This window comes from Mastigoproctus giganteus, chromosome 2 (assembly GCF_048544385.1).
Source record: "Mastigoproctus giganteus isolate SK-2022 chromosome 2, ASM4854438v1, whole genome shotgun sequence".
NCBI classification, from domain to species: domain Eukaryota; kingdom Metazoa; phylum Arthropoda; class Arachnida; order Uropygi; family Thelyphonidae; genus Mastigoproctus; species Mastigoproctus giganteus.
The window spans coordinates 26148135-26173088 of NC_143576.1; the positions used below are offsets into that span (position 1 = coordinate 26148135).

At 37.3% G+C, this 24954-nt stretch overlaps 1 protein-coding gene across 3 annotated transcripts in view; it reads left to right on the plus strand.

Moving 5' to 3' along the window:
* Positions 1 to 24954, plus strand: part of Rbcn-3A (rabconnectin-3 alpha) — a 980796-nt gene that overhangs the window by 542034 nt on the left and 413808 nt on the right. For all 3 annotated transcript variants that reach the window (XR_016547873.1, XM_090388469.1, XM_090388476.1), the window contains exons 33-34: positions 5230 to 5533; positions 17911 to 18065. Coding sequence is in view for 2 of the 3 variants with exons in the window: in XM_090388469.1 (XP_090244595.1) it covers positions 5230 to 5533; positions 17911 to 18065 (459 nt within the window). In the remaining variant the exon portion in view is untranslated. The remainder of the gene's footprint in view (positions 1 to 5229; positions 5534 to 17910; positions 18066 to 24954) is intronic.

Below are 24954 nucleotides of genomic sequence, written 5' to 3' on the forward strand. Positions count from 1 at the left end.
ATGCATGTTCTACCTCATCAGGAAGAATATCGGGTATGTCGTATGTGTTGCTACTTTGCAATCCATCTTCCCCACTGCTGGCATCATTCCCCTGCTCCTTGTATAATTCTCTATAGTAGTCTTCTGCTATTTGAATTATGCCTTCTCTGCTGTTAATAAGTACACCATCGCTATTCTTCAGTTTCAGTATCATATGTCTTTCTGTATTACTGCTCATGGCTGCTGATTTAAATCCTTTGTTTTCCCTTAATGCTTGTTCTACTTTTCTTGTGTTAAATCTTCTTATGTTCTCTCTGATTCTCTTTCTAATGGCTTTCCATAACTCAGTATACTCAATTTTCTCCCTGTCAGTGTTTTTCTTGCTTTTCATTTGTCGTCTTTGGTTCATCATGACAAGTGTTTTTTGACTAATTTTTTCTTCTTTGGATTTCTTTTTCCCTATTGGTTTCTTGGGCTTTATCACTTTCAGAAAGTTGTAATATTTTTCGTCGATATCTTGGTCCTGAGCAGTCTGCAGAAGCTCAAACTTGTTCTTAAGTTCCAGTACATACTGCTTTTTCTCCTCCTCTGTTATTTCAAAGACCTTTGTATTATTTACTCGAGTCAGTTTTTTCCTTTCCTTTCCTATGTCTATATCAAGTGTACATCTTACCATTCTGTGATCACTTCCAACATTTACCTTATTCAGGATGGTAACATCATTCACAATATATCTTCTGTTAGTGAGGTTGAAGTCGATTTCATTAGTAGTTAATCCATTTGGACTCTTCCATGTCCACCTTCTGTTCACCCTTTTCTTGAAAAAAGTGTTCATTACTGACAGTCCTTGAGATTCTGCAAATTCCACAAGCCTTTCACCTCTTTCATTTCTTTCACCAATTCCAAAATTTCCTATAGTTCCCCTTTCTGCACTGTTTTGTCTTTTTCCAACCTTAGCATTGAAGTCCCTTATAATAATAGTGTTGTGGGTTTTCTGCTCATCTAGAAGACTCAATTTTGGTGTACATTGCTTCAACCTCTTCATCATCATGACTCGATGTTGGTGCATAAATCATTATAATCTTTAGCTTGTACCTCTTAGAAATCTTGAGTATTAGTCTTGATACCCTTGGTGATGTACTTTTGAATTCCAAAATGTTGTTTTTAAAATATTTATGGACCAGAAACCCAACTCCACCTTCACTCCTTTCACTGTTTCCATTGGTGTACAACAGGTTTCCCCTTGATAAACTTATATGTGATTCATTTCTTCTTCTTGTTTCAGCCAAACCTATGATATTCCAGTTCACATTTTCTAATTCCTTTTCCAGCTCTAAAATCCTGTCTTCACCGATGAGTGATCTTACGTTATAACAGGCCAAGTTCAGTTTCCATGCATGGCAGCCTGGTCGTACCCAGAGATTCTTAGCACCCTCTGCTTCCACTCTGATCCTCTCGCTGCCGTAAGAGGGAGAGTGAAAGCTGCTGGGGACTGAGGGCCATTTATTTTGTCGTGCTGTCATATTCTGGAAGGTTTGGTCTTTTCCTCATCACGCTGACCAGGCGTCTTGACTAGAACCACTCTACACATTCGTTGCCACCTAAGTGACGTATAGAATTTAATTCAGTCCCGCCGAGATTATGCATCAAGAACAGTGCCTTGTATCTAAATACAATTCAGCATAGTGCCCTAAGGATAGCAGTGGGAGCCTTCAGAACATCTCCGGTCAACAGCTTGTATATTAAGGCAAATGAACCCTCATTGCACCTCAGGCGAAAATCCTTACTTTGTAACTATGCCATAAAAATTAAAACTAATCCATCTCATGCCAGCTGGGAATACCTGTTTGATCCTCAATATGTAATGCTATACCATAATAAATCTAATGAAAACTGCTCTGTGGATCTTCAATTACAAGAGATCATGATCAGTTAGGATATTAACTTTCAGCATATCCTCTATGACTACGCTTCTCCTGAACTTCTCTGGATTCAGTTTTCACCTCGTTGTGATACTTCGTTTTTGAGGTGGGGGAAATGGCTCCCTGCCAAATGACAACTTACAGCAGCTATCTGAAGCCCACATCTTAGAAAAATCAGAGAAACTACTTATTTACACTGATAGCTCCAAAACAGATGAAATTGTAGGTGATGCAGCAATTTCTTCTACCATTTCAATATCTGTCAGTATCTATCTGCAGAATTATATGAAATAACACTGGCCATAGATAACATAAGCAAGCTCTGATATACACAGACTCCTTAAGTGTGGTCACAGCTGTTCATTCTGTTACTTCTTCACAACATCCTATTCTGAAAAAGATTCAATACAGATTATATCAATATCAAGCATCCAACCAGATAGTAACCTGCTAATTCCCTGGGCATGTCGGAATCCCAGGGAACGTGCGTATCATGCTGCTAAACATCCTGACAGTAGATCATTCTGCCTTCTGAAAGTCCCATACACTGATTATAAATCCACTGTTAAAACAGCATGCAGGACTCAATGTCAGAACTGTGGCAAACTCAAGTCAATAATAATTAATAATAACTATTCGAGATTAAAAAAGAACCTCAGCTGTGGACTTATAGTTTCAGGAGAAGGTGTGGGTTCTGCCAAGAATACTTCATATATATTTGATATCTTTTTATATGAATTATTGCATTAAATTTGCCAACCCAGTCATCCATTGTGGAGTTATCTATTTGATCATCATTGGGAAAAATATTTATACTGCTTATCCATCAATGAATCAACTGATTTTCATATATAAATAAATAAATAAATATCTTCACTTCTTTCTCAAACTAGCAGCTTGAGCTTTCTGAATTACCTAACTCTGCCTTTTCTGCATGGGATTTTCATTCTCTCCGTATGTAAGCTAACATTTCAGAAATAGGTGAAAGCTACTTCTCTCAACAAAGCACTGAGAAGCTACATAAAATCCTTCCTACTCAGTATGATTTTTAAACTCAAATATACACAGGTCTCCAAAATGAGTGAAAGAATGGCACCATCATGCTGGCACTGCTGCTGCTGCTGCTGTTCTTCCAACTTCCACAATCATCACTCATCTACCTCTATCATATAGCATCTTTCATGCAGAATTGTATGCAATACAAATGGCAGTTTGTTAAATTCTGGTGGATCCTCGCTATGTTGGTATTCCTATCAATTAATGTGCCGATCTCGAAGTTAAATTCACCAAGCAGTCAACTGATACTTCCTTTTACAGACTATAAGGGTTGTGTAATGACCCAAACTTTGAATCAATGGCAAAGCATACGATGAACCCAAGACAACAATAAACTTCTGTAAATAAAACCATACCTCCAATGATGGGAGTGGCCATGTTGGCCATTCCCATCCAAAAGCTGCTGACATGGAGGGAAGCATTACTGGTGAAATTGCAGGTAATTTCTGATTTGATTTATTCATAATTCAAATATTGATGGTTTTTGTACTTGAGTGGAGTGGAGGTCTGGTCTCCATCAAATAGAAAAACGAGGTTACCCTTGCAAGGTATGGTACGTTATATGCCTCATTTACCCTTATATCTGCACTCCCTGAGACCCACCTTTCTGTCTTCATTGTTGTATTGAACTTACAGTCTGGCCTATCATTATTAATTGCTCTCCTCGCAGCAGTTTCACACACTGTATTTTAAACAAAGAGACTGAACTGTGCCAACTCTTAAACTATTATTGAATAATGGATTTGACATATTCTTACTAATCACCTTCCTGAAATTGATATGACGCTATGGTAAGATTTGATACTTTAACTCAGAGCTTTTTAAAATGGGTGTCATGGCAGACCGGGGTGTCCTTTTGTGTCCTAAAGGGTGTCACCAAATTTTACACAGCTTTGTTCTTACTCTGATTTTCTTTTGCTGCATACATTGATATATTTGATTTGATTAAAATGCAATTATTGATTAATACATTAAAAATTTTAGGACATTTATTTCTTCACCTGCTTCACATTTATCAGGTGGTGAACTCTTGATATGTTCTTTCTCTTTGAAAGCTAATAACTGATATGGTTAATTTCAAATGGCCTTGGTTAAGTTTTCACTTAGTACCACACCTCTTTTCTCTCTCTCTCTCTCTCTCTCTCTCTCTCTCTCACCCTTGTTTACATGTTTTTGGCCTGAAGCAAAGGAAGTTGCATACCGTTGCAGTTACTATCAGTTTGTAGATAAGGTCGTATCAAATTATTTTTAACATGTACATTATGCGAGCTCAAAAAAAATTTTGGATAGCACTGCTGCAGCTTCCTTTGCATCATTGTATAAGGCAGCAGTCAGGCTACATCTTGAGTACTGCATAAAGGCCTGGAGGCCTCATTTTCAGAACGATGTGGAGCTGCTGAAGCAAATACAGAGAATATCAATGAGATATTGGTGAGGGGATAAAAACAAGGTTGTGCTCTTACCAAGAAAGGCTCAACTTCTGCAAATTGCTGTGTTTGGAGACTAGGCACCTGCAAGGCAACGTGATCAGAGGAGGATCACATTGCCTTGCAGGTGCGAGAGGATCAGAGTGTTTAAAGCTTTGAATGGATTGAGCAAACTCAGTGCTGATGGAATTCTTCCTTTTAGTCAAACGACACTCATAAAGGGGCATTAATTCAAATTGAGGAAGGATCATTGCAGAGTAAATGTGAATTATCTAGTTGGTAGCTGATTGCTGGAACAAACTTTTGTCTTCTGTTGTGGAAGTGGATGGCTTGAATAAATTCAAGGGAGAACTAGCAGACTGTTCAAGGGACAGTTAGGTGAAATGTGAAAGTTGAAATTTTTTTTTTTTTTGCTTCCTTTCATCATTTGCCATTACTTATGCATTCCAATCAAGAGCAAATTATTTTATGTGGTAAGAACATCTACTAAATAATGGAATTTTTTTATTATTATTTTATGTTTTATTTTTAATACAGAATTAAGTTCGGGTGCATTTCTTTTAATGCTTCATAATGCAATTTCCTTCACATATTTTGTGAAAAGGCTCCCTCTCTCGTGTATGTGCACTTTCACGGGTCTGTGGAATCAGTTTCCTAACTGGAAAACAAGCTGAATGATGGATTTAATCTATCCACTGCAGTATATTCTTAACTGCTACACATATATTTTCACTAGTACTGCTTCTACTCACACATTCAAGTGAATTCTAATTCATTATTTCTATTAAAAAGCATTAATAGTATAATTGCTAGTACTGATTTATATACTTGTTTCAATATTGTAGGTCTGTGTGAATAAACTAGATGATTTACAGTTGGCAATGGTCATTGTGCGGTTATATGAAGGCGACATAGAAACTACACCACCAACTTTACGTAAACTGCTGTTTGAAGAAATTTTAGGGTGCAATGCTGAAGGTAGCAACTATATACCATCACGTGCACACCCTGATCCATTTCTAAGAAGCATGGCTCGTTGGATATTACAGGATTACTCTGGTGCTTTAACAACACTTCTTCAAACAGATGTTGGCCACTCCCATCCAAAAGCTGCTGACATGGAGGGAAGCATTACTGGTGAAAGTGCAGGTAATTTCTGATTTGATTTATTCATAATTCAAATATTGATAGTTTTTGTACTTGAATATATATGATATATTAATATAAATATGACTCTAATGCATTAAGGGCTTATGCCTCAAGCTGCGAAATAGTTAGACTATGTATATCTTAGTGCTTCATTTATACACAGCCAATTATAGATTAGCAAATGTGCAATAGCGGCATCGTTTTAAGTTACATCTCATATTGTGGATACCTTCACAACAAGTTGCCTTGATATTGCACTACTTCGAATAAGTAGCGTTTCATCCAAAGGAGAAGTTTGGGCGAAGGCACCGTTTCAGGGCTATTTTGTATATGTGTGGGATAATAACTCAACTATCCACTTGTCCCTATTAGACTTATAAAAGCAAAAAAAGTAAAGGGAAAGTAAAAGTAGTAGTGGAAGAGGAAAATAAACGGTGTAGAAGAATGAAAGGGACATTAACTCCTTCAACTCACACCACTCAAAACTCATGAACTCCTCGAATAGGCAACGCTTCCCCAGTGGAGAAGACTGTTGTTACCTATTCTTGGAAACTCCGGACATCATCAGGTTCCCCCTGGTGCTGTTTCAGGGCAGTTTGGCCCTTCTTCGGTGGGTGGGTGGGTAAGTACCCAAGTGATGTAATGATGAAAAAACAGTTGTGAAGTATACTTCACAATATGAGAGATGCCTGATGGCCTATGATATAAGTTAGGACTCTAATGCATTAAGGGCTTATGCCTCAAGTTGTGAAAGAGTTAGACTATGTATATCTTAGTGCACTTGCATCATTTATACACAGCCAATTATAGATTAGCAAATTTGCAATAGTGGCATAGTTTAAGTTACATGTCATATTGTGAATACCTTCACGACGAGTTGCCATGACATTGCACTACTTCAAATAAGTAACGCGTCACCCGAGAAGGAGATGACTGTTATTACTTATTCTCAGTGGATACCACCACCCAGACGGCACCACTTCAGGGCTATTTGGCCCTTCTTCGGTGGGTGGGTAGGTACCCAAGTGATGTAATGATGACAGAACAGTTGTGAGCTCAAGCTGTGAAAGAGTTAAGACTATGTATATCTTAGTGCACTTGTGCATTATTTATACGCAGCCAATTATAGATTAGCAAATTTGCAATAGTGCTTAAAAATGCTTAAGCTTGAGGCATAAGCCCTTAATGCATTAGAGTCCTAACTTATATCATACACCATCAGGCATCTCTCATATTGTGAAGATATACTTCACAACTGTTTTGTCATCATTACATCACTTGGGTACTTACCCACCCACTGAAGAAGGGCCAAATAGCCCTGAAACGGTGCTGTCTGGGTGGTGGTGGTATCCACTGAGAATAAATAACAACAGTCTTCTCCTTTGGGTGAAGCATTACTTACTCAAAGTAGTGTAATGTCATGGCAACTCGTCGTGAAAGTATTCACAATATGAGATGTAACTGAAACGATGCCGCTATTGCAAATTTGCTAATCTATAATTGGCTGTGTATAAATGATGCAAGTGCACTAAGATGTACATTGATATAAATATTGTGGAGTTTGAATTTACAAATTTCGTAGAGCTCTTGATTTAATATGTAATAATCCCCGGCATTAATTCTGGCTGTTTTATTTTTTTAATGATAGAATTTTTATTGCAAAATGCAGATCTGACGAGTGGAGGGTAATCTATATTTGGTGTTCAAATGCATACTCAGAGCTAATGTTATGGTTTGTCAACCCAGAAAACCCCCAAGGCACACTGTTGTCAGGTACCAATGCTTCTTTCCTAGTCTACTTTCAGGAATTTTGGTGCCTCTGAGAAACATATAAACAACATTTTATATTCTCTTTCTTATGCGATTGTTGGGGCTTTTAAAAGACTTGAATAGTTTCTCATAAACCTAGGCATTAATTTAACACCTTGTTTCTTTGCTGCCTATTTTTTTGTGTTGCTTTTATTTTCCTATATGCTGTCTTTGATAATCATATCAAAACTCAGTTAATGGATTTAGACAACCCAAAACACAAGCCAGTAGTGTTATTCCCTGTTACTCGCTCATTAACAGTAAAGCCTGCTTTAATTAGCCCTCCGCTACTGTTATCCTCTGCTATATGGTGAATTTTTAACAGTGTTATGATAAATCCTTTTTATAAACAACATATTTGAAGCAGTTTATGAGAAGTAAACAGCAACTGGTATTTCTTCTCACCTGTTTTAAGCAAGCATTTTTAATTGTAAACAGATTTAATTTGCACTTTCTAAAGATTTAATATTCTGGTGCCAGTCAAATTATCAGTTAAAGCAATGTTAGAAGTGCAACATTGCTAATAATACATTAATGATAAAATATTAAATCAGACTTTCAAAATTATAATTTTTCTTATAATAAACATGTACTTTAAATGAGACATTGTTTACAGACAAAAAATTTACAATACATTACTAAAACAGGCAACAAGGAATGCCTGAGCTACATGAAGCATCCCATGGAACATCAAAAAGATCAAATAAAATTTGTATTCTTTATTGCATTTGATTTTTATTCATGGAGATCATTCTCTCCTGAAGAACAAGGCTGAGTAGTTGACACAGGCTTCTGCTTATGTTCAACTTAAAGAAAAATACCATTAATTTCATCTGAGTGAACTACCAAGTGGTGTATGGAAGTAAAACTTGCATACACCACTTTTAATAATCCCTAGAACTGGGCCCTACTCAGTACAATCCTGTAGGATTGGAAGGGTATTTTAATACTGGAGTTAAAATCCAATAAAATTTGTACACTTTACTGGATTTTTTTTGGGAGGGGGGAGGTTCTGTTCTCACTGAATATTGAGACAGAGTATACAGTGCTGTTTTAGTCTTTGTTCAACTCAAAATATCATTTGCCCCCCCCCTCCCCAAATCCTGTAATATTGAACTGCATAGTACAAATACAGCTGAGTCCTAGGGATTTAGAGATACAAATAACAATCGTGTGTGTTTAAATAGAAGTTTCACTTCCATTACCTGCCTTTCATCTGATCAGCACATTTACTTTGACTTATCATCAGAATATTCTTTAATAATTCCAACCAATGGTATATAGAAATAAAGTACAAGCAAAATAAAATCAGAAGTAAAATGTGGTAGCTTTTGATATCCTGGGAGATGTCTTTGTCAACTATAAAATTGTAAAGCAATGCTACTCTCTTCTTTCTTTAAAAAATTGTTATTATTGGTCTCCAGGTATGTGCTCACAGGCCAAATTGCACGTGCAGGCTGAAAAACCAGGAATATAACACATGTGGGAACCTATGTCCTCCTCTAACTGAAATAGGCTAACTACAGCCTCAAATTAAGAGAACTTCAGAAATTACAAATGAACTGTTGTTGGTAATGTATGATGGCAACTAGGATGCTGTGGCGAGTGTAAAGCAATAATACAACAAACAAACAAATAAATAAATTAAAGATCTGGTGCCAGAGCTGGATTGGATGATCATGTGACCAGTAACTGTTCGCACGAAGTCCTGTAATGCCAACTGCTGTACTTGTGGGTTATAACTTGCTCAAAAATGTAGTTGATAGTTACTGTGATTTAAGTTATTATGGTTTAAGCAATGGGAGTGATAGTAGTGTAAAATGATTCCAACCAATGACAGTGATATGGCTGATGGACACAATCTTCCATGTAAACTTGATTAGAATCAAGTTCATGTCCCATGCATCAGGAGTGTTCAGACAGCAGCTGGGGAATCCCGAACCATCCTTCTTATGAACAGAAGTTAAGTACATGTCTATGCAGTCCTACAGATGCCTATTCTAATGGCCAATTCTATAAGAATGAATGTAAAAAGTAATACAATGTTGAATGATACCACGATATAACCTTCAGGGATATACAAGTCATGTAAAAATTAATAAAGTCATTTCTTAGCTTTGCTAAGTGTTTAGATAAAAAATCAGTGGCTTCAGGAGAGTACTGAAGTACTTTGCAAGGCTGCAAGATGGCGAGCTGATTAGTGAAATAATAGGTTTTGGGTAAACCATAAAAGATACGGAGGCACCAGCCACAAGACATGCAGCTTATATTTTACAATTTCAATCTTGTGCTGGTCAAACTATAGCATTAATATTAGTAGTGGCATATGATGCAAGAAAATATGTTTATAAAGCATCATTAAAAAAAATATATAAAAAATATGTTATTCCCCTCCAATAATTTGTCTAGTTCTTCCTTGAATTTATTCAAACTACCATCTATCCTGCACCCGTTTTTGTTCAGTTTGAATTTATCTCTGCTTATATATGTATTCTGGGCAGGAGAAGATGCCTTTAGAATTGGGCTTGCTCAATCCATTCAAAGCCTTAAACATCTCAATCAGATCACCTCACAGGTGCCTAGTCTCCATATTTCAACAATTTGCAGAAGTGAAGCCTTTCTTGGTAAGAAAGGCTTCACTTCTGCAAAAGGGTGGAATGATAAGGAAAGGTAAGACCACCCTTTTGTTCTCCTGACGATTTTCATTCCCTTCTCTGTACCTATTCCAACAGATCTATATCCTTCCTAAAATGATACTTCTAGTATGTAATACTCAAGATGTGGCCGAACCATTGCCTTGTACAATGGGATAATTACCTCCTTATCCCTGTTAGCAAAACACCTGTATATCAACGACAAAAAAAATTAACCCCCAGGGGTTCACATCTGGTGAGTATGGGCTTGGCACACCCAAGGTCCTGAGCTGGATATCATCATTCTTCTCTTTCTTGGTGATTCATTTCTACTTCTGTCAATCTCCCTCTCTTAGGGTAACTTGGAATTTTTTTTTGGCTGGTGCAGCATAAGCCTCAGGCATGCTCCATATGCTGCCCTGTCAGCCTGTCTGCATTGCCCAGAGAAGTTCATGTCTGACTGAATAAATTTCCCTCTGGTCATTTTTATTTTCTGCTATCTTGAGTGTAGTACCACAAAGTTGTATTAATTTGGGATTACTGCTACTTATATTCTGTACCTTGCATTTGTGAATGTTGAACTTCAACTGCCATTTCTCATCCCCATCTGCTTAATTTTTCTTTTAGATCATGTTGCAGTGGCTTAACTTGATTACTGTCATTAACTACCCTGCCATCCTTTGTATCATCTGCAAGCTTAAACATTAAGCCTGATATACCTTCAACAACATCATTAATTAAAAAAGAAAACAACGGTGGACCCAGCACTGAACCCTCTGGTACTCTTCTAATATTCATAATCACTCTCTGTCTTCTCCCACTCAGCCATCCATTTATCCATATCAGTAACTTTCCCTTAGTGCTACACTGCTCGCCAATTTATACAGCAGTATTTTTTGTGCAAAAGTATCCAAAGGTTTCCTGAAAACAAGTATATGATAATCCCAGGGGCTCACATCTGGTGAGTATGGGTTTGGCACACCCAGGGTCCTGAGCTGGATATCATCATTCTTCTCTTTCCTGGTGATTCCCTTTTACTTTTGTGTGTGTCTCTCTCTCTCATGGTAACTGGGGATTTTTTTTTTTTTTTTTTTTTTTTTGGCTAGTGCAGCATAAGCCTCAGGTTTCCTTGCACCATATAGCCAATAATAATAATATCAAAATTATTTTTTGCATCCTATTACTTCATCATAGTATCCACTCAGATTGCTCAGAAAAGATTGTCCCTTGACTAATCCATGCAATGACTGCAATATATATATATATCATCATCCTTCTCTTTCTTGGTGATTCCTTTCTACTTCTGACTCTAGTTCTCTCTCTCTCTCTCTCTCTCTCTCTCTCTCTCTCTCTCTCTCTCTCTCTCTCTCTCTCTCTCTCTCTCTCTCTCTCTCACACTCAGGCTCCCTTGCACCATATGGCTAATAATAATAATTGCATTCTTGTCTAGTTGGTTCTGAAGTACTTTAACCAGAGACTCCATTATTTTTTCTTGAACAGAAATTAAACTAACAGGTCTGTAATTACTCATGACTCCTTTTGATTCCCCTTTGTGAATTGGGAATATTTTCACTCATCCATTCCTTAGTTTCCTCCTCTGAATCCAGAGATGCTTTCATATGTTGTTTCTCATAATATCTCATATTGTTGGTGACATTAGTTTGCTTACTTTCTTTGCTGCCTCCATTAATATAATAGGATAGATAACATCCGGTGCAGGAAAGAGGAAGAGAAAAGTTTCTCTTCCGCTTTCCTCTCAGTTATCACTAAATCGTTTTCCTCCTTCTTAGAGTTTGATAAACTTCTGGAATCCCCTTCCCTAAAGATTTTCTCATGCGTGAATGTATTTGCAAAATACTTAGTTCATGATTCTGATCTCCAATTCACAAAGGGGGAACAAAGGGTGACAAAAATAATTACAGACCTGTTAATTCGGTTTCTGTTCCAGGGAAAATAATGGAGTCACTGGTTAAAGAAGCATTGCATAATCATCTGGACAAGACTGCAGTAATAATTCAGACACGGCATGGGTTTGTTAAGGGGAAGTCTTGTCTGACCAATTTTATTGGATACTATGATGTGGTCACAAAGGAACTGGATGCAAAAAATAATTTTGATATTATATGCAGTAGATTCTCGATTTTCCGGGATAGATGGTAAAAAACAAATCCCGGTTAATCTAAAAAATACAGAAGTCCCCAACATACGTAAGAGATACATTCCAGGACTTTTTACTTCATCGATTATTGCTTAACTCATGAATGGATAGTTATATATTTCTACTACTGTATATTATTATTGAAAAATCTAAATTCAGCGCGATACTTGTTAATGTTTGACCATTTTCATGCATTCTTATTAGTTTAATTTTCTGATCCAAATCGATCTCTTTCTTTTTGTTGGTAAATTCAGTAGTACCGCTGTCACTTATTCTCTTACTCGGCACCATGATAACGGTCAAAATGAACTGTAAAGAACTTCACAGGGTTAAGGCAAAAACTCACTGTTATCACCCTGCACGAGCTCACTTGCACAAGCTAAACTTGATCTTATTGCAATAGCTGGAATTCTGTGAGTTTTTACGTTATTATGGTGAAGTGTGTGTCCCCTTCACTGAAATCTTCAGTCATATAAAAAAAAAAAAACCCATAAATAATTGTAAGAATCTTCTCTTTTTTTCCTATTTTTTTGCTTGTTACTCCGACTCACTTGTGCAATTTATGCATGCCATGATCATCGTTATTGATTGCTTATTATTATTTTTTTGTTGTTGTTTTAAATTTTACAATCCTAAAAATAAAAAAATTGAGTTAAAACAAATTTCGTAGTGGCGGAAGTTGGGGACTTACTGTATCGAAAAATGTTCAGCAACCTACGTAAAAAATATGGCAATAGATAAAAAACTTACCACGCACTATTTGTGTGTCCAATGCAATGCTTCCCTTTATGTTTTGCGATGTCGATTTTAAATCTAATAGCTTCCCTTTATTTTTTACAACGTCACGTATGGTTTGGTCACCAACGTTATAATGGTTCATTAGAGATTTAACTGATGCACCGTTTTCAAACTTTTGAATAATTTCAAGTCTGTTTAGCTGAAAGCGCAACTCTTTTGTGTTTACCCATCATTTTCGTGATTTATAAACAAAAAGAAATATATATATATATATATATATATATATATATTTCTTTTTGTTTATAAATCATGAAATGTTTATAAATCACTAAAACAAACTAAACATTTGGTCTCTCTCTTTTTTATTTTTTATTTTTTTGAGCGGCAGGTGTGAAGACAGTGGGGGTTGCAAGATAATAGGCACATTAATCTCCCAAAGACAACTTATAACTCCACTTCTTGTCACTTATTTACGACTTAAAAATATCTGTTTATACCTATTCTAGTTATTACTTGAATTTTATGATTTCTGGTTTATTTATTTTTTTATTTTTTTTTTTATTTGGAATCTTGAAGTGTCCCGGTTAATCTGATCCCAGTAAATCGAGAGTCTGCTGTACTTGGATTCCAGAAAAGCTCTTGATACTATTGCACATTATTATTATTGCTGCTCTTATATTATATATTATTTCTCCCTGATTGGGGGTTTCATCTTGTGACAGGTATTCTACCAAGGACACAGGGGGCGCTTCCTTAGCCAGGTGGGAAGGAGCAATAGTGCATATCACATGCTTCTTGATTAGACCTGGGTTCGAGCCTGTCACCACCAGATACAGAAGATGCAGAAAGGTCAGGGAATGACCACTGCATATCCTGGAGCAATATGGCCTTAGTTGCTAATGCTCCTAAAAACCAAAACAACAACAAGGACACAGGGTGTTTGTTGTTGTTATTATGTCTGGTGTTACTGTTGGTCGAGAATATCCTACAGGTGTTCAGGATTGCGACTTTCTGGAGTTCCTTGTAGGTGTTTGCTGGGAGACCTATTGCTGCTAGGCTGTTATGTAGAGTCTTTGGCACCATACCTGTGATTGACACGATGATCAAGAATCTCGTTACTTGTTGCATATGTCACATTTCTTTGATCTCCTGTCTTAGGTTCATGTACTTCCTGATTTTTCCCCATGGTTTTTTTTTTGTAGGTTGCCAGTGTTTGGAACCCTATGTCAATTGGATAGGTAGCCTTTTCCTTCTTGTCCACAAGGGTTATGTCCGGTCTGTTGTGCGGGATTGTCCTATCTGTTATTATAGCGCAGTCCTAGTACAGCTTGTGGGTTGGGGTCTCTAATACTGCCTGGGGTTCATACTTGTAGTATGGTACACTTTATTCGCTTTATTTCTACACTTTATTATTAGCTATATGGTGCACGGAAGCCTGAGGCTTATGCTGCACCAGCCAAAAAAAAAAAAAAAAAAATCCCAAGTTACCCTGAGAGAGAGAGAGAGAGAGAGAGAGAGAGAGTGTGCGAGGGAGTCAAAAGTAGAAGGGAATCACCAAGAAAGAGAAGAATGATGATATCCAGCTCAGGACCCTGGGTGTGCCAAGCCCATGCTCACCAGATATGAGCCCCTGGGGTTAATGAAAGACTACTGTACAAATTGGAGCAGTATTGCATTAAGGGCAAGTTGCTGCAATGGATAAAAAGGTGGATGCGTGGGAGAGTACAGAGAGTGTTAATCAATGGACACTTCTCTTCATGGACCAATGTTATTAGTTGTGTCCCCCATGGATCAGTATTGGGCCCATTGTTGTTTTGTATATTTATGAATGATATTGATGAAGGTATATCAAGATTAATGCTAAAGTTTGCAGATGATACAAAGGTTGGCAGGGTTGTTAATAAAAGTAATGACAGTATTCTAGTGCAATAGGATCTAGAAAAGTTGAACAGATATGCTGAGAGGTAGCAACTGAAGTTTAAAATTGACAAATGCAAAGTACTGCATATGGGTACCAGAGAAATGTACCAACTGGGTGGTGTTACACTCATGGTAGTGGTTGGTTATTTTGTTGTTTATTGGCACATTGACAATGGAGATCATAGTGTGCCCAGGGGTAGTGGAGAATGAAAGAGATCTGGTGGGGGGGGGGTAATTGTGCAGTCAGGTATGAAGTTTACTGAGCAGTGCAGACAGGGTGCCAGAGTAGGTCATGGGGTCTTATCAGTGATATACAGGAAGTTTGCTAACAGGGATAGGGAGGTGATTATCCCCTTTATATAAGGCAGTGGTTAGGCTACACCTTGAGTACTGTGTACAGGTCTGGAAGCCTCATTTCAGGAAAGTATAATTTTATAATACTTTTATAGGTGTAGTACAGAGAATATAATTTTATAGGTGTAGTACAGAGAATAAACTTGATAACTGAACTCAGTATCATAATATACACTTAGGTGTCACTGAATCGTGACCATCCCTCTCGTAATGGATTGCGCTGCACAGCAGTCGTAATTTGCATCTGGTTGTGCAAGTCAGAGTGATAAAATAGCAGTTATGAGACATAATAAAGATATCTTGGAGTTTCAAAAGGGAATGATTGTGGGTACTTCCATATCAGAAATGGCATGTGTCAATTGCTAACGCTGTGGTTAAGTAGTACAAAGAATGGTGTCAAATTGGTTGAACCACCTTCTGCCAACTAACTCTAAATGATTATTCAATGTGGATGTTTGTGGAAAGCAAAGGTTACAGTGTGTTGTACAGGCTAAACATCGGGCCACTGTGCAACTGTTGACCTCAGTACAGTATGGGGACTGCAAAAACAAAGTCCCAAATGACAATGCACCTCAGGCAACCCAAGAGGCATCCTCTGCTCACCACTCATCATTGTTGACGGTGAATTTTGTGGTTTCAACATGCTGGTTGGACACTGGAGGACTGGAAACGAGTGTGCTGGTTGGATGAGTCTACCTACCTAGAGAAAAGTGCCAATGGATGCTGAGGGCTGATGACCCTCCTATGTGTGAGTCTTGTGGCACAGTTTTATCAATTAGACACATTTTAATCGAATGTTCAGATTTTAGCAATATCCGTCTTACCGCTTTTAACCATCTGACTGAGCCATATACACTCAGTCAGATTTTATCTGACAATGACAACGTGTCTGCTCTTTTTAGCTTTTTAAAATCAATAAATGTTTTTACTCATATATAAAATTTTTAAAATTTTTACATTTTTCTTTTATATATGTGTTGTACATTTTGACATAGTGACCTAACTAATTAGGTCACTGAGAGTTTAAAAATTTTTTATAAATGACCTGGTCTTGGCGCATTATAGCCTAAGTAGCTGATGCGCCAATAAAACCAAAACAACCAACCAACCAAAGCCAATGGATGCCTTTATGTAAGGCTGGTGCAAGCAGCACACAAGTCCATGGACCCATCATGCACAGTGCTCGCTATCCAGGCAGGTGTCAATAGTTGCTTAATATGGGACATGTTTTACTGGCTACAACTAGGACCCCCCCCCCCACCTCCCCGGTGTGTATGGATTGCAGCATATCATCAGTTTGCGATGCACAAGTGATTAGAGGAAGTAAAGATATTGCCAATCTTGATTGGTCTCCATATTTTCCTGACCTCACTCCAATTGAACACCTGTGAGCTGTTTTGTTATCGGGTTGAGAAATATGAATACGTGATTGTCATCTATTCTGACACTGTGAAAAATCTTGCAGGCAGCATGGCTGCAGATTCCTATGGATGTCTTCAGATACCTTGTGTTGCAATGCCTAAATGGATAGTGGCTGTTATCCCTGCAAACGGTGGCCCAACATGGTATTAGGTAGGTGGTTACAATTCAGTGATCACTGAGTGTACATACTGAATATCGTAAACTTGATAGCCTAATATATATTATTGCTGCATAACTGGGGTTAATGTGTGCATTTATTTATATTAGTTTAATGTAATATTCTCAATTAAATTGAATTTCAATGTAAATCATGTTTCAGACCAGAGTAGAGCAGCAAAACAAAGGGCTGAAAGCTGAGGGAGTGCTGTGGTGTGCAGGAGAACTAAGGTTGCCCTACAAATCACCACCTTATGAATTGTACTACTTGTTTGATATTTGCAGATTTATCTGGAATGGGATGTGATATGGGATGTCTTTGTGTTGCTGCGGTCAACGTAAAGAGTGTGAAGACCTTAAGAGGGAATTCAGCATTCTGATGGGATTTCTTCAGCGCTTGAAGAACAGGAAAATGGGGGTCTATCAAGCTCTCAGCTATACACCTTAATGCCAGAGCTTGCACTTGTGCAGCAGGTAACTATTGTTGCTGACTATTGTCAGGGAATTGGACTGCAACTTCCTGACAATTGGTCGGCAACTCTGACCAATTTTCAGTAGAGCAAATATCTTTTAAGGACATGGTATATTCTTATAGACATTGGCACTGATGAAATTAAGAGTACGTAACAAGTACTTAAGCAGTACGTAACAAGTACAGGGCAATGTTGAGAAGTTGCAAATTAGGGTTGAATTTGAAAGTCTGTGCCTGTTAACAGGAGGGACTACTTTTACATGGAAAACAAGAACTACTGCAACTTGCAAAATAAAAGGCAAGACTAACATTTCTGCATACTTTTCTTGTGTATCTAAATGCTGTTTCTCAAGTAAATAGCAGATTACAGAGCAACATTTCTAGATCCTGTGCAGAACCTTTTCATCATTAAAAAATGAATAGGTATTACTAACTGTAAAAAAAAAAAAAGACCTTCTACAACTGATCACATATAGTGGTAGACTGATTTTCATTAACCAAGAATGCATGCTATTTTAATCTGCAATCAATACACAATTTTAGTTAACAGATTAAAAAGACTAATTTTTATTATTACATATTTCTTGAAACTAAATTTGTTTAATCAAAATTACTGGAATTTAAAGCAAGAGAGAATCTATACCTAAAAAATGTAAATTAATTTGGTCATGAATGTGAAATTAGTTTTCTGAATGAAGTTTTTTCTTTATTTCAGCAAATCCTAGTGTCTTTAACTTTTACCTCTTTCTTCGCACCCATCCTCTGGTAGTTCGAAAGCAGTTGGCCCAGAATGTACTTGAAAAAAAGAAAGCTCGAAGTCTAATGTTATCAGTCTTTAAATATGCTGAAAATGTGGTGGATGAAATAGAGGTAAGTAATTTATAAATGTTTGTTTTTATACTCTAGGATGGACGTATCATTGGAGTAGTTTAAGAGAATAAGAACATTGCTATGTTTATGTGACCTTGAACTCTGGTCAACTCAGATGCATAAATGCTGTACTGCTGCGCGCGCGCGCACACACACACACACACACACACACACTCTCTCTCTCTCTCTCTCTCTCTCTCTCTCTCTCTCTCTCTCTCTCTCTCTCTCTCTCTCTCTCTCTCTCTCTCTCTCTCTCTCTCTCTCTCTCTCTCTGTGTGTGCGCGCGCATGCACTGTACTACATACACTGTGTGTATTTTTTTTTTCTTTTTCACTTATGTTGTTAATTTTGTCTAAATCAATTCTATTGTAGTTTTGATAACAGGAGTGAAATTAGGTAAGGAAGTAGGGCTGAAATAGACCCTGCTTTTAGTAACCCTAATAACTCAGAGAGTTAAAATAAGTAGTTGAAGGAAAGTAAAATGTATACAAATAACGAAGAGTGTGAAGTTTGTATTAAAGTTATTAGTAGTGGCATCTGATGCAAGAAAGTAAGCTTGTAAGCAATACCAAAAAAAAAAAAAAAAAAACCCTCACGTCACCTATCCATTCCTTCCAATAATTTGTCTAGTTCTGCATTAAATTTATTTAGGCTACATACTTCTACAACAACAGATGGAATTTGTTCCAACAATAATCGCCTACTGAAGGCAAAGCTTTGCACATCTATTTACATTATTATTATTTTATTTACAAGTAATTATTTACATTAATTGTAAATAAAATAATATGAATTATGTTATGTAAAAAGTACTTAGTGATGCAATCACAATGATTTCAGCATTTTCTTCAGGAGTCAGCCGCCAAAACCAAGGTAAATGCATCAAAAAAGTAAGGCCTCTGTTTCAAGCACTAGATATACTCAGTATGCAGTAATTACAGATTTAAATGAAGAAAAGAAAGAGTATTTTCATGGCTGACCCTGCAGAGGCAGAGATAAAAAGTAAAAACAGGAATAAAAGTATAAGGAAATAATACCTAAGTAAATAAAATTGTTGAACATAAAATGAAATAAAATAACATAAATCAGAGGGTCATTGTGGTACTTACTAACGTGTCATGCCGAAGCTGGAATGTAGACCATGTGGCGTATGCCAACATGCTGTGTGAGTTAAGAGGAACAAAAGCATTTATCGTTAGGTAGTATAAAAGTTAGATAGTATAGAGTATAAATGTGGTGAGTTGAAGTGACTTCATATGATAGAATGTAGAATAAATAAGAAGTAGAAGAAAGATGATTTGGTGAGATGAAAATTAAACAAATGTAGTATGCCTCCAGGATATTGTAGAACAATTAACTGGCAGATTAGCGTAATACAGACAGTGAACTTTTTGTAAGACGAAAACAGTAATTATAGTAGAAATATCTTGATATTACTTTTGAAACCTAATCGTACACAAGAAGGAAAGATATAGAGAGTATTAGGAAAACGGATAGACGTATGAGTAAGAGTGACAAAAGCTGTGCTTGGGCAGTTCGGGGTTGCGATTCCCATTCCTATAGTAGAACCCTGGACAGAGATTTTGGGAGTATATTACATGTGTTTGTCAGTTGTGCTGTAATGGTTATAAATACCATAGGAAATATGCCTTTAAGGTGTAAGGAGTAAAATTATTAAATTAAGATTGTAAAATAAAAAATAAAAAAGGAAAAGAAAGTAAAAAGAAATTAAAAGTTAAAAATTGAAAAATATATATTTATACTGTATAACTACCCCAGTAAGTTAGCCAATCAGTGGGCACAAGTTTTTCAGGCTGAGACACCAAAGAGGCTGAGGGGTATCTTCTGAACATATATACATAGCCTAATAGGAAAGGCAGCCTGCTTCATATATCTATAGGGTAGCTGATTAATTTTTTGTAATATAAAATATGGACAGCTTTATCGAAATGAAATTGGAGGTAGGCTTTAGGAAACATGTTATCCAGTTGTTTGTTGTAGAGACATTTTATATTAAGGATGACTAGATTATGGCTGTTACATATAGTTACTATTCTAATACTCTTTGAAAGAATGATGTTGCCATGTATTTTCTTTTTTGATGTTGGAATGCCAGTGCGTGAAGTTGATTACTTCAGATTTGAAGGCATTACGTTTATTGTAGATATTTATGGTAGTCTGGGAGTTATTGAGGTCAATATCTAAGTCTAGATAATTTTCAGAAAAGTTATTGCTATTAGTTTTTTTCTAGAGTGAGCTCTGGAGGGTAGATGTGGGCAAAGTCTTGCGGGAAATTATTGCAGTTGATAAAAAAAATAACACAGGTTATCTGTGTATCTGAACATGCATAAATCTGTAGGTAAGGAAGTTTCTTTTTTTTTTTTTTTTCTTTTTTTTTTTTTTTTTGTAAACCCCAAACACAAGAGGTATTAGAACCTATAGTACTTAGTACCGTGCTTGGGTTGGAGGTTAAGAAGATGAAAAAAGATATTTGTTGACATTGGACTTGAACTTCTGCAGACTGTAATTTTCAGGAAATACGTATGAAGGAAAGTTGTTCCAGAAAACGGCAGTTGAATGAATAAACGAGGAAGATGAAAAGTTGGTTCTGTGAGTTTGGAGTTGGACAGTAAATGGATGTTGGCGGCACGTGTTCGGACGGACTGTTTTGAAAGAGAGAGCAGGAATTATAGAAGCCAATTCAGAAGAACAGTGCCCATGGAAGTATCTGTAGAAAAGGCATGCAGCAGAAACAGTACGTCTATGAGACAGCGAGTGGAGAGACTTTGTTAAAGATGAATCATAAATTAACCTAACTGCCCTCTTCTGATTGGAATTGAGAAGCCTGAGAGAGGTTTTGGGGGGCACCACCCCAGATTTGGGAACAATATTCCATGTCAGGGCGGATTTGCGATTTATACAGAGTGAGCAGCTGTTTGGAAGAAAAGTAATGCCGAGAGCGAAAGAGAAAACCAAGTTTTTAGATGCAGAGGAAGCAATATTTGTAAGGTGCTTGTGCCAAGAGAGATTAGAAGTCAGGGTAATCCCCAAAAGAGATATATCATTTTGCCTAGAAATCGGAGTGTCACTAAAGATAAGCATAGGAGCAGAAGAATCCTTTTTGCGAGATATAAGACAAGACTGAATTTTAGAAGGGTTGAAAAATCAACTAGGTTGTCTTTGCCCCACTGGAGAATTACCTGAAGATGCATTTAAGGAATTGGTAGCAGATTTTTGAGAAGTTGAAGCTGATTGAGCAGGATAAGGTTTCTCAAAATGGAAAGTGGAATGCAATGTGCTATCATCGGCAAAACTATGGATAGGATTTCCAGTCAATGGAAGAAGGTCATTAATATACAAGAGGAAAAGAGTGGGGGAAAGAACTGAACCTTGGGGGATACCGGCATTAGTGGAGAAGTTAGAAGACAGGGAACCATCTACCATCACCCTCAGTGAGCGATCAGAGAGAAAACTGAATAACCAATTACTAAAAACAGTTGGCAAACCATAAGATGGAAGCTTGTTTAGAAGACCATAAGATGGTCTTGTTTAGACCTTTATGCCAAACACGATCGAAAGCCTTTGAGATGTCAAGAGCAACTACTTGTGTTTCACTGAACCTTTCCATTGAATTAGTCCATAAATGGGTAACATAAGCCAGAATATCACCAGTGGATCGACACTGACGGAATCCATACTGGCGATCTTTGATCAGACGGAAGGTTTCTAGGTAGTTTAAGAGTTGGCGGTTAATTGATATCTGAATTACTTTAGAAAGAGTAGAAGTAATTGCAATGGGACGATAATTGGATGGGAGGGATTTGTCACCCTTTTTAGGAACTGGCTGGATATGAGCAAATTTCCAAGCAGAAGGAAAAACACCTTTGGAATAAGAAAGTGAAAAAAGCGGCAAAGAATAGTAGTAAGTTCAGGAGCACAGGTTTTGAGAACAAGTGGAGAAATACCATCAGGACCTGGAGCTTTCTTAGCATCAAGATTCGTCAAAATCCTTCTGACATCCTTTTGATGGAAGACCACAGGGGGCATTGAATGGAGTGCGTTGGGAATGGTGGGAGGTGTTTTACCAAGATCATTAATACATGAGTTGGAAGAAAAATGGGATGCTAACAGGTCAGCTTTATCCTTGGCTGAAGTGACAACAGAACCATCTGGTTTGGACAGAGGTGAGAGCAAAGATGGGCAAAAGTTGCGGCCAAAGCTTTGGCAAGAGACCAGAATGCTCGGCTACCATTAGGGCAAGAAGCAAGTTTTCTACTCTTAGCCTGTTCAAACTCTAGTTTTGATTGCAATTGATTAATAACTGCTTTACAATTGTTGCGAACTTTGGTGTACGCAGAAAATGAAACTGGAAAATTAGAAACAAGCCAATTATGATATGCAACATTCTTCTCTTGAACAGTCTTAGCACATTTATTGGAAAACCAAGGTTTAGATAAAGGACGAGGATTTTAAAGCGGAGTGTGGGATAAAGAATTCCATTCCTGCAAGAATAATTTCACTGACAAGATCTGAGCAAATGTTGATATCAGAAGTTTTGAAACAGTAATCCGACCAAGGAAAAAAAGAAAAGAAGTCTCGCAGGTCATCCCATTTTTCATTCTTGTATTGCCAAACAACACAAGGTTTGGAATAGCCATAAGATAAAGGTTCCATTGGAGCAGAGACAATCACCAAGTTGTGATCTGAAGTGCCTAAAGGAACTCTCACTTCGACTGCGTACTTAGAAGGATTGTTTGTGAGAAAAAGATCAAGCATGTTGGCTGTATGATTAGGATTGTCCGGTATTCTTGTAGGTAAATGAACAATCTGTGCAAGGTCATTAGTAATTGCAAAAGCCTCAGCATCACGACCAGCTAGGTCGGTGTGACTAGAAAACGGAAGCCAACTGGAGTTGTGAACATTAAAATCACCAAGGAAAATTATCTTACTGTTAGGAAAGTTGGACTGGAGAAAGTCAAGTTGCAAAGAGAGGAAGTCAAAGAGCTCCATGTGATTAGTGGAGTTGGGAGAATGGTAGAGACAACAGGCGAATTTGACACAATGAGGTAGAGAGATTTTAAGCCAGAGAAGATCAAAGAGAGGAGATTCCAAATTGCCAAGTCTCTGACAGGGAATATCAGAACGGACATATACACAAGTACCACCTCTGAGGCGAAAGGAATCATACAGCGAATGATTTGGGCATCTGAGATGAGCAGTAGTTGAATCAACCGATAACTGAGATTCTGTCAGAAAAAGTACATGGGGTTTGGCAGACTGCAAGTGGAAATGGACATCGTTGAGATTAGAATTGAGACCACGTATATTTGTGAAATGAATTAGTTAGTGCTTGGGAGGTTTAGATCTTTTCCCAGATAAGCTTGCTCTATTAGTTTGACAATTCATGGTGTATTCAATAGTAAGAAAAATTGGGTGGGACATGCTGTCTGAAGTAATGAAATTTTTGGATATGGCATACACATAGTAAGAATATATCCAGATCCTTGACATAACGTGGCCTCGACAATGCTCCCCTCATAAACACTACTCGGACTCCCTCCAGTCACTGTAGTATCTGGCAGAGTAGAGGTAGCAAGATTATACACTAGCTGATCCGGAAGCCTCCTAGATAGTTACCAATTGGTTCGGTTCAGTGTACTAACTAGCGGCTGGCCTGCGAACACCGTTTTAGAGCTGTACCCTCGAAATGTAAGGAATATTGGATCTTGCCACGGTGTTCATCATAACCTCAAAAGGCATCAATCATACTGCATGATGGAAGAGATAGGGAAGGGTTGAACGGAACTTAGCTCTAGAGACTAAACATGGGTTCCACTACTTCAAGCCTCCAATAAGCAAAGTGGTGGTATTGCACCAGTTGATGAGAGTCATCTACAACTTCTGAAAAGTACAGGTAAAGATTGGATAGTATACAGCTAGCTGGGCTTTGTAAATAGATGGTACTGCTATCAAAGATGTAATTGTGTTTGATATGCATAGGTTAATTAAGTATTCTTGTTTACAAGTTATAATATGTTTATACTTGTAGTATAGCTCTTTCATTACAAGTTTTAAATTAGCTAAATCTATGTTGGTGAACAGGCTGTTAAAGTCGAATGTTGATTTGTGTGCAATATCTTGATTTTTTAGATTATTTGTTGTAGTGAAATTTTATATTAAGAGTGACTAGATTGTGGTTGTTACACCGGGGGCTCACATCTGGTGAGTATGGGCTTGGCACACCCAGGGTCCTGAGCTGGATATCATCATTCTTCTCTTTCTTGGTGATTCCCTTCTACTTTTGACTCTCTCTCTCTCTCTCTCTCACTCATTGTTACTTGGGAACTTTCTTTTTTTCTCCTGGTGCAGCATAAGCCTCAGGCTTCCTTGCATCATATGGATATTAATAATGATAATGATATTTGCTATTCTAATACTCTTTGAAAGAATGATGTTGCCATGTATTTTCTTTTTTGATGTTGGAATGCCAGTGTGTGAAGTTGACTACTTCGAATTTGAAGGTTAAGTTAGGCTTTAAGAGAAGTTCTAGGGTTTTGCCTGGTTTATGAGATAACTGTTTTGAAGATGTGATGAATCTGAAGCCTATGGGATTTTTGTGAAATTTTGGTATAAAAAAAATGTAAGGAAAATTGTAATTTGTAAAATTGATATTTAATTTTTTCCTGAAAGCAATAAGTTTCTTCATAATAATACTACTGTTGGTGACTGGTTTCTAGGTAGTACTGGAGTTGAGTTCAACTATTATGATTTGATAGTAAAATGCTTTGCAGATAAATGCAAAGTTATTGAAACTTTGTCTATAGTAGTGATAATAAAATGCTTGTGTAACTCAGCCAAGTGGATTTTGATGTTGGAGATGTGTGGAGTG